Below are 11,286 nucleotides of genomic sequence, written 5' to 3'. Positions count from 1 at the left end.
TTAAGAATATATTACATGTATAAGAATTAATCAAACAATGTATAATATAGTTAATATTTAATAAGTATAAGGACTTATTTAATAAATTTTTATGCATGAGGACCAAATTGATAACATGCCACATGTGAGATGACTAAATTATATGTTTCAAAAAAAGACAGTGATCCACTATTCTTTAATTAAAGAAATATATAAATAAAATTTGCAAATTACAATTTAAAAATCTGGTATTCCAAATGACATGGAGTTATTGTTGAACTTGGCTGACTATAACAAATTTTAAAAATAACTTTTGATTCCTCATGTGCTAGTGACTTTGTAGAATGAAATCTGTATATATCCTCACGCGAAGATGGCTGCAATGGCAAAGAGGAAGACCCCAGAGAGAGAAGCGATGACAGAGTTGGCAGAAGAAGGAGCTGGTGCGGGAGCAGCGGCTTCAACGTTGATGGCGAACTTCATTTGATGGTCAGCGCAGTGATTAGCTTTCCCACAAGCGTACCACTTCTTTCCTTCCGCTTTCAAGGTTATCGTGTCCTTTCCACTCGACAGTACCTCGTTATTTGCTGTGAAGTTGCACTCTTGGAACTGTGTTCCATTCACTTTCACCACATTGTGCTTCGTGTTGTCGTAATTGAACACTGCACCAATTCACACAAACACACATGCATGTTACCCAATCACCTTATATTCTCTTTGAGTCGACTAAGATAATTGTGAAAAACAATATTACTATATTTAACGTAGCTGCATATTTAATATTCAAACTCAACTAGACATTATTGTTTGTAACAAAGTTTGAGAACTACGTAGAGTGAGAGTGCCATTAACCAATCAAACTCTGACTGATTAAGTAACATAGTTTTTGAACTTACAAAGGTTGTCACCAACATGGAAAACTTTGTCTTGTGCCCACTCTGTGTAGTTAAAATCAAGAGTCCAACCTTTCTCACCACCCACCACGAAATCAGTAGCCATAGCAACTGAGGAAAACAAGTAGACCATTGAAATAGCAAGGACGACAAGGCGAGATGGAGCTGCAGAAGCCATTTGATCAATATCTGAACTAATGAGTTTAATTAAAATCTGAAACTAATAAGTTCTGTAACAGCTAACAAATTCCTCTATATGCAAATGCTATTGCTTAGATGAATTGTTAGGCCACACCAAATTGTATTTAAATGTGGACTATATATAGGATTTGTTATTACATTGATTTTATCGACATAAATGCAATATATGGCCTTGTACGAGGAGAGGGGTACCGGTTCAGGCCGGCTTTTGTTTACACGTAGAGATGCAATTGGTTTTGGACTTAATGATGAAGAGAATGGGATAATTGTAAGTTCTCTGAGTCTGAAAAGAATCATATTTTGAAGTAATTTGAATATAAAAAAATATACTTATTGCTTTGTTTTGGAGTGGCGAGGTCTTCAATATATGCCATGTGGAACGTCTCAAATGAGTATATTTGTCAGCTGGCATACTTTTTGCGCTGTCCTATTATTATCCTGCGTTGATTCTTTCACTTGCATACTTACATGTATAATTCGGCATAAGTGACCATGCTGACTTTTGTACTTAAACTACTTTGTATAGAGATTGTATTCTAAACATGAGAATGCAATAACTTATATCAAAAGATAAATACTCAGTGTGTTCATGGTTTATTATAGAAATTAGTTTCTATTTTTAGATAAATTATTATGAGATTTTGAATTATCGAATGTTCATGATTTTAATTAATTATTATATGATATATATTTAAGATTTTTAACTTATATAAAAAAATTAATTATATTTAATTATATATCATTTAAAGGCTAATTAGAAATTATATGATTCAAGAATATTGAATATTTTTTTATATTTTCAATGATAAATACTTTGTATCAATATAATTATTAAAAAGAAAAAGGACTCGCATGTATACACTCAAATACACCCATTTTGGGTGTATGGCATATGAGCGAGATAAAAAATAAAATAAAAATAAAAAAGAGAGAAAATTATGAGTTATATATGATAATTGATGAGTGGCACGGTAAAAAAGAGGGGAGTAATAAAAGTTTATATTAAAATTTAATATAAATAATGAGTTATTGAATGTGATAATTTTAACAAGAGTTATTCTTAAAATAAGTAAATCTTATATATATATATATATATATATATATATATATATATATATATGAGTTAATTCTAGTGATCAATCTTCTATTTGTATCACAATTTTAATAGAGGCATTTCAGTTATTATATTAATTATTAATGTCAGTATTTTAATTAAGTATAACATCTTTAAAATAATTGGTTCGTTCACGAGTAACTGATTGTGATATTATTTGAACAAAGAATGATATTTTTAAAAGTATCCTTCGTCAAGTATTATTGTTAATAAAGACAACAATAATACATTAAAACCATAGTATGAGTTAACTGATGATCATATCTCACAAGTCTTGTATACGAAAAATATCAAATCAAGCACACGAGTATAAATATTGAAGGTAGATATTTATACTGAATGGATCCACTATATATGAGAAGTCTTTATAATATGTTATGCAAATGTCTTAAGTGTTTCTCATGGAGATCATATATATAGAATAGTCATTTGACTTAAGTCACTACAATTTCTACATATAGGAGTTGTAGGCTTTGATGCTATCAAACATTATCTGTAACACAATAATTAAATGATATATTTAATTTATTATGTGTATTGGAACAAGATAAATTCCATAAAATAGTTTATACTATTCTTAAATATCCATAGTCAAGTATTATTATCAATATGGACAACAATGATTCATTAAGAATAGTATGTGAATAGATTGATGATTGTCTTGGATATGATATATCAAGTCTTCACATAGGTACATGATTAGTGTAATAATGTATTGGAGTGACCTATTATGAGAATGTTATATAAAAAAAGTTATGTTTATGTCATAAGCAATTCTCTATGCGATAATAATGTATAAATTCTTTCAACTTGAAGTCTCATTATGATTCCTACATAAGAAGTTTTATGTTCTAATACCAACAAACATCACTTGTAATAAGGTGATTATAAAATTGGTTATTGGACATAAAATGAATCTTAAAGAGGAAAATGCGAGTGACTTAGATGGGATTTGTCTTTCTTTCATAACAGGAGTATTATTTGTATGAGTTCTCTTGATAGAGTAAGACAAAACATACATGACCATGTTGAGTAAGCCTATATGAGATATTGATTTGTAATGTCTCATTAAATATCAAAAAATAACATAGAATTAAATTACACAAGGATGACACAATCTATGTCTTGTGTTCAATTATGATATGTAAGACTAAGGGATTAAGTTACACAAAATATTAGTGTGAAAAATCATATGAAATCAAAAGATATTCTTATAATTAGGTAAAAATAATATGTTGTTAGATATCTCTCACTATTTATAATATTAAATAAGATTTAATATTGCTTTCAACTTAATGAGAATATATTAGATCACACACATAAAGCATATTTGAAAAAAAAATTAATCTTTTTAATTGGACTCATAAGTCATAACGTATTGTAGACACCCAATTTCGTCCGGGGGGCATACAAATAACAAGATAGGACATCAGAGGGCCCAAAGGCCCAAACCAATTTTTTAGTGGCCTGGAACGGGCCGTTCCAAAATCGGAACGGGCCGTTCCCAAGTCCGGAACGGGCCGTTCCGAACCAATCAAGGGGGCTTAAAATCTGTACCCTAGAACGGCCGTTCTGAAATCAGAACAGGCCGTTCTGGTTCCCCGGAACGGGCCGTTCTGGTTTCAGAACGGGCCGTTCTAGGGTGCAAATGTACTGCATAACGTTCGGATCCGGAACGGGCCGTTCCGAATCCAGAACGGGCCGTTCCGGCCCACATCTGATGCCTATAAATAGAGAATCTCGGCCAGCAGTTAAGGGGACCTTCAAAATTTCGTCCAAAGCTCCATAGAGCTCGAAATTTCTCCTTTTTTTCTCTCTCTCTCCTATTGTACTTCTTGAATTTTGTGAGGCTTATTGTAGTGTGAAAGGTTGCCACAAAGCACCTAAAATCCCCATAGTTGAAGATCCAATAAAGCTTGTTATGAGGTATTACTCATCAATCTCTTGTTTTATCTTTCTCTTCTTTTATTTTACATTGTTATAATAAAAATAATCATGTAGATATTTTAGAGTCAATTGTTTAATTTAAATTTCAAGCATGTAAATAGTCATCAATAAAAGGGGATTTAATATTTATATTATTATTATTTATAATGTTAAACTTCGTCATAGGGTACCGATTAAGGGCGTTGTAGGGGTGCTTAATACCTTCCCTACACGTAACCGACCCCCGAACCCAATTCTGGTTATCAAGGCCATTATTGGACTTTTAAAAACCTTTTCTTTTTCCAATGTTTTGAGTAAAATATTGGTGGCGACTCCATGAACCTATTTTCAAAACCATTAATTAAGGATTAGTCTGATATTTGGGCATTCCTTAATTGATGAGATCTTTAAAAGGATGTCTAAACCATAGGTTGCAAGATCGGAAATTTTCGAGTTGCGACAGATGGTGACTTCACTGGGGAAGTTTAAAGAGGGTCAGACCCATTTAATTGATGAAGTTAATAAAATAAAAATAATAATAATTTAAATATTTTTCCCCTTTACCTTGTTTGTTTTCTTTGTTTGGCTTTGATATCTGTTTGCTTATTTAAATTCCGCACCTATTTGAAATAAAATTGTACACAAATCTTTGCACACAACAGTTCCCCCTACACCCGGGGGCATAAGGGTATTAACCATAGGGAGTGGTTGACGTACGACCGGCCCAAGTTTGGCCTTAGAGCCTGCGAGCCTTGTCGGAAATCACACTCAAGGTGATAACCGGTTACTCTAGCCTGAAATACTGTGACAGACCTTAGAGTTTGCCAGGTGACGGCGACAGAGATACTGGGTCCCTGTAATGGGGGCACCTTGGGGGCCTTAAAGACCAGTGAGATTAGAACCGTCCTATACCACACACTTTTCTTGACAGGGACCACAGACCAAGGATTTGAACACAATCGTTCGTGGGTGTACATTGGTTGAGCATGTGCGTGTGCATTTGTTTGTACTATTTCTTCTAATAAAAGTGGATTGGAATTTTAAAATGAGCAAATAGATAATAATAAAATAATAAAAATAATAATAAAAATTTTATACCCCTTCGTACATTCTTAGGTCAGCATTCCATTAACATCATATAGATAGTTTCCTTTTTGTAAAAAAAAAAAATCAATAAAAGAAGTCTCTTATTTACCATGCATCATTCCCTTTTAGATAATAGAAACATGATAAAGATTAGGCAAAAAAAAGATGACATGCATTCTAGATTAGCTCATTAATTTCATTCATTTTATTTTATTAGCTAAGGAGGATTAGGTTGCAGTATGTATAGAAAGTTAAGAGAAGTGAATGCTCTAATATACGACAGTACCTGTGCTCTAAAGAAAAGCCCAAATCGATTTTAAAAAATACTATAGTGGGGCACTTGCTTTGATATGTTTTTTAAAGTAAATCTTCTTAGAATCTAATATAGACTCTCACTTAATACTGTCAAAATCTATTTGAGCATTCACATATAAATAAATCAATGAGACTGATATTTATTATTCTCAACTTTTTATACATTCTGCATTACATTCATTTAGAGCATATCCCTCCTTGAAAAAGAATAAATGAGAATAAAAAGGGAAATTAACCTATGTGCGTTAGTCGGAAGTAATGGAAGCAAACCGTGCATAAAGAGTTTAGGGTAAATCATCAAGATGCCCTAAGAGGACAAAGCCGTGTCGTGCAACCGTGAAATATAGGCGGAATAGGGATGGACGAACCCACACTCCTAACGAGTTGTAAGAACCTGAGGATGACGAATCTCTCAAACACTGAGGCAAAACGATTAGAGCTTTCTCGAAAGGTGATTTCAACAAGAGAGAAGCATTGCTTGTTAAGAAGCTGCTAGAATGAAAACCCGCAAAGGGCGTTCTAGGCAAAAAAATAAAAATAAAAAAATAAAAAAATAAAAAAATAAAAAAAACACTATCTGTTCGAGCTGAAAATTGAGAGACAGCTTGAACGTTCCTCTCGAGATTTCATAGAAAGCTCTATCATCGCTTCTACCTCTTCCTACATCTCAGGAAAGATATGGGTTGAGAAAACCTTCATGAGAGAAGAAGCCAAAGGCCCTCCCTCTACACAAAATCTTCTGAAGCGCCACATCCAAGCAAGTGAAGGACTAACTCTACAGTTAGATGACCTAAGCCTCTCTAAGGGGCAACCTCCTTCTTTTCCTTTGTGTAAATCACGAACTTGGGGCATGCCCGGGCCCTCAAGCTACATTAAATGGGCACGTGTAAATTGACAATTATATTTTAATGCCATACACTTTTCTACTTCATTTCTCTTCTCCCTTTTATCTACTCTAAGCCTCGTCATCAAACCTTAAATGAACAAGTACATTTGAAATAAGGACGTCGTCAGAAACAATGGCTTAATACGCAATAAAAAAAACACATAAAGATCAATCGAATTGGGCATGACTTGTGGATAAAAGTCCAAATGAAATCAGTGCAAGGGGCATCCCCCTTTAATGAATGAATGAAAGATGATCACAAATGCTGCAAAGACAAAAGCCTGGCAGGAAACCCACTAAGGGGGCTGCGCAAAAATTAGGGCAAGGTCCGCTAGGAGACTCACAAACAAAAAGGGTAACCTAGGCAAAAGTTAGGACAAAGTAGCATCCCGAGCTGAAAAATGAAAGGCGGCTCGAGAAGATCATTTAATCAATATGCAATCCCAAGTCATCGCTTAACTTTGAAGGAAATAATAAGCTAACGCAGAAAATGATTTCCTCACTTTGAATGTGCTTGTTCATCAGCCTAAACCACTAGCCTACCTCGGCCAACCATTCTTCTATAAACCATTTTTGAAAAAAATCCTTTCTACCAAAACTTTTACAAAAAATATATATATATATATCCTCTTCCTCTCTTTCCTCTTGACCTATATGGCATTAAGATAAATTTGAGAGATACACGGAGTATGCACAGTGAAAACTCACAAGGAGAAGATGGAGGTGTCCTAGAACAGAGTCTAGGTACACCTAATCTAAGAGCTAACATATCATATTTGGTACAAGCAAGAGGGCAGAACTACACAAACCTCAGGTTCAAGAAGCAACACTGAATTCGACAGGGCTAAAGGCTAACAGTCCATGTCATTGATTAATGCGCATAAATTAATTTCTTGAAAGTAAAAATAAATTTGCATTTTAAGCATTAGCATAGAAGCATCACTGCATAACATGCATATGGCACAAGCGTGCACAAAAGGGTATAAGTTCATTTAAAAAAAAAGAACTTTGAAAAAAATCCAATCCACTTCTACTTTGCATGTTTTTTTTGCATTCTTGCATTCTTTGTGTGTGTCTATCCATCACTTGCTGGAGGAATCAAGAGGCCGAAGCATTCATAAAAGCTCAACAATTAAACAAGAAAGCCTATAAGCATGAAGAGGCCATCGCGCCTTACTCCTCAACCGAATGAAGGATGATCTAAGAGAATGCCAAGACCAGGAATGACTTCCTAACCAAAGCCAGGAGTGGCTTCCAAAATAACACTCATCAATAAAGATTCAACAAATAACATCATCATGTGATCCCTCCACCAATGATGACAACAAAAGATAAAAAAAAATAGAAAAAGGCAAGCTTCATACATGTTGAAAAAGTCGAAGCATTTATAAAAATAGCAGAAAAAGGAAAGCTTCAAACATGAAAGAGCCGAAGCTAAACAAAAATGAACTTCAAAAAAAATCTATCACAAGCAGCGCCTGGAGAGGCATCACAATACTCACGTGGTAGGGGCAACACTGGAATCCCCGCCAGCCATCCACTTCCCTGCCCACCAACACAGGGGCACAACAAACATCTCCTGCCCATCCACTTAGGGGCAATCTTCCATTCCACAACAATCAATGAATCAAAAGGACTCAGCATTTCGCCTGGAGAGGCATCACAATACTCACATGGCAGGGGCAACACCAGAATCTCTGTCAACCATCTACTCCTTTGCCCACCAACACAAGGGCACCACTTATCAACAATCCTCGTCAAGGGGCAATCACATCATCAACACCAGCAGACGGCCTGGAGAGGCTATGAAAATACTACGGCCTGAAGAGGCTACGAAAATACTACGGCCTGAAGAGGCTACGAAAATACTACGGCCTGAAGAGGCTACAAAAATACTACGGCATGAAGAGGCTACGAAAATACTACGGCCTGAAGAGGCTACAAAAATACTACGGCCTGTAGAGGTTACGAAAATACTACGGCCTGTAGAGGCTACGAAAATACTACGGCCTGTAGAGGCTACGAAAATACTACGGCCTGGAGAGGCTACGAAAATACTACGGCCTGGAGAGGCTACGAAAATACTATGGCCTGCAGAGGCTACGAAAATACTACGACAACGAGGGTACCGCCGAGTTCCTCAAAGTCAAAATCGGGACCGCCGTCGAGCTCCCACCATAGGTCCGTTGAAGCCTTAAAAATCAGCACAACTTGATCGAGAGCCACCGTCTAGCCTCTCAAATCAGTGAATGACAATGAGGGTACCGCCGAGTTCTTCAAAGTCAAAATCGGGATTGCCATCGAGCTCCCACCTGTGGGCCGGCTGAAGCCCTAAATATCAGTCCAGCCTGGAGAGGCTGAGCTCATAATATACTCCCTCTTCAACAAGCAACAAATAAAGGCACACATTATCACAAGAGAAACAATGGAGCTTCTACTCGAAGACTGAAGATCAGGTGTACAGTTTATCAACCTTGAGTACGCAATCAATGCTCAACTGCTCTAAAGGGTGAGGATACGAGCAAATACACCTGTCCAAGGGAAGCAACGCAGAAGCACCAACACAGAGACGGGAAGAAGACCCAGACGAAATGTCTACGTCTTTACTTGCCTTTGGAAAAGCAACACAGCTATTCCAAAGAACAAGTAAAGAGGGGTAGCTGTAGACACCCAATTTCGTCCGGGGGGCATACAAATAACAAGATAGGACATCAGAGGGCCCAAAGGCCCAAACCAATTTTTTAGTGGCCCGGAACGGGCCGTTCCAAAATCGGAACGGGCCGTTCCCAAGTCCGGAACGGGCCGTTCTCAATCAGAACGGGCCGTTCTGGGCTTCTAAAAACCCTAAAAAAATATAGGTTGGAACGGGCCGTTCTAGACCAGAACGGGCTGTTCCGAACCAATCAAGGGGGCTTAAAATCTGTACCCCAGAACGGCCGTTCTGAAATCAGAACAGGCCATTCTGGTTCCCCGGAACGGGCCGTTCTGGTTCCCCGGAACGGACCGTTCTGGTTTCAGAACGGGCCGTTCTAGGGTGCAAATGTACTGCATAACGTTCGGATCCGGAACGGGCCGTTCCGAATCCAGAACGGGCCGTTCCGGCCCACATCTGATGCCTATAAATAGAGAATCTCGGCCAGCAGTTAAGGGGACCTTCAAAATTTCGTCCAAAGCTCCATAGAGCTTGAAATTTCTCCCTTTTTTCTCTCTCTCTCTCCTATTGTACTTCTTGAATTTTGTGAGGCTTATTGTAGTGTGAAAGGTTGCCACAAAGCACCTAAAATCCCCATAGTTGAAGATCCAATAAAGCTTGTTATGAGGTATTACTCATCAATCTCTTGTTTTATCTTTCTCTTCTTTTATTTTACATTGTTATAATAAAAATAATCATGTAGATATTTTAGAGTCAATTGTTTAATTTAAATTTCAAGCATGTAAATAGTCATCAATAAAAGGGGATTTAATATTTATATTATTATTATTTATAATGTTAAACTTCGTCATAGGGTACCGATTAAGGGCGTTGTAGGGGGTGCTTAATACCTTCCCTACACGTAACCGACCCCCGAACCCAATTCTGGTTATCAAGGCCATTATTGGACTTTTAAAAACCTTTTCTTTTTCCAATGTTTTGAGTAAAATATTGGTGGCGACTCCATGAACCTATTTTCAAAACCATTAATTAAGGATTAGTCTGGTGTTTGGGCATTCCTTAATTGATGAGATCTTTAAAAGGATGTCTAAACCATAGGTTGCAAGATCGGAAATTTTCGGGTTGCGACACGTATGAGGCCCAATTAAAAGAAAAATAAAAAGTATAGGAGGAGATAAGATCACTCACAAACCAAACTCTTAACATAAAATGTCCAAAAGTTGCTTAATTAAAGTGTTTTCATTTCACTTATAAATAAGAATGTCATCAAGAATAAGAGGTGTTCGAATTCCCAAAAACGCATAGAATATACTTGTATGCGAAAAACCCTAGTAGTCGTTCCAATCATGTGCACACCTAGCATTCTCATCTTGTCTTATGGTTGCGGATCCACAAGGAAGCTGCTTGCGTGAATGTAGTTGATAGAGGTGAATTCACTATAATACAAATGGTATTTAGCAACATTTGAAAAATGTTACTTAATTATGTATAAATGTTGTTAATTTTTTTTAGCAACATATTATCAAATGCTGCTAAAGACTTTTAGTAACATTTTTGCATAATTAAGTAACATTTTTTAAATGTTATCAAAATAGTATTTTTGTAACATTTTAATAATTTTTTGTAACATTTTAATGATGTTGCCACGATTTTGTTAATCTTATAAAATAATAATTAATTTTAATTTAAATATTACTATCAATTATTATATTTCTATGTCTCCTAAACTTCTAGGAATTCCTTAAGTTTTTAGGGAAAGAAATTTTTAGTTAGTCACCACTAATTATATATAGAATATCAAATTTCATTTATCTTAAATATAACTATATGAGTATATATATTCTTTATGAGTCATTAATCTATTCAATGTGGGACTTTATTTATGAGTTACAATTAGATATAAGAGAAATATACTTTTTTTGACTCGATGTGGGACTTTGATTTTAGAAGCAATTATAGTAACATTTTATATAAAAAAATTGCAAAATAACTTATGTAAATTTTTTTTACTCGATATGGGACTTCGATTTTGAAAAAAATTAGAAAGAATAATATTGAAATAAAAAATATTACTCTATCTATAATGATATTTTTCAAAAAAGTGTTACAAAATAACATTTATATAATATATAGTAACATTTTAACAAATGTAAACAAGAAAATGTTGTTAAAAGATTAAAATCTAGTAGTAATTACATGATTGATTATAGAAGCTTTGTAAAGGTTGCTTACA

At 35.3% G+C, this 11,286-nt stretch overlaps 1 protein-coding gene across 1 annotated transcript; it reads right to left on the bottom strand.

Moving 5' to 3' along the window:
• Positions 1–1,153, bottom strand: LOC109809643 (blue copper protein 1a). Its single transcript, XM_020373013.3, has 2 exons — positions 876–1,153; positions 1–641 (listed from the first exon to the last, which is right to left on the bottom strand). Exons 1-2 carry the CDS (start codon positions 1,048–1,050, stop codon positions 343–345), a joined length of 474 nt encoding a protein of 157 aa, XP_020228602.1. The 5' UTR covers positions 1,051–1,153; the 3' UTR covers positions 1–342.
• Between the last annotated feature and the right edge of the window lie 10,133 nt (positions 1,154–11,286).

The sequence above is a fragment of the Cajanus cajan genome, chromosome 4 (genome assembly GCF_000230855.2).
Source record: "Cajanus cajan strain Asha chromosome 4, NIPB_CcT2T_4, whole genome shotgun sequence".
Lineage (NCBI taxonomy): Eukaryota > Viridiplantae > Streptophyta > Magnoliopsida > Fabales > Fabaceae > Cajanus > Cajanus cajan.
This window is presented reverse-complemented; position numbering and strand designations above follow the sequence as displayed.

Excerpts from the sequence above, each read along its gene's own strand:
- LOC109809643 (XM_020373013.3), bottom strand. The coding sequence starts at position 1,050 with ATGGCTTCTGCAGCTCCATCTCGCCTTGTCGTCCTTGCTATTTCAATG. Across the intron at positions 642-875 it reads CCATGTTGGTGACAACCTTT|TGTTCAATTACGACAACACG; the intron begins GTAAGTTCAAAA and ends GAATTGGTGCAG.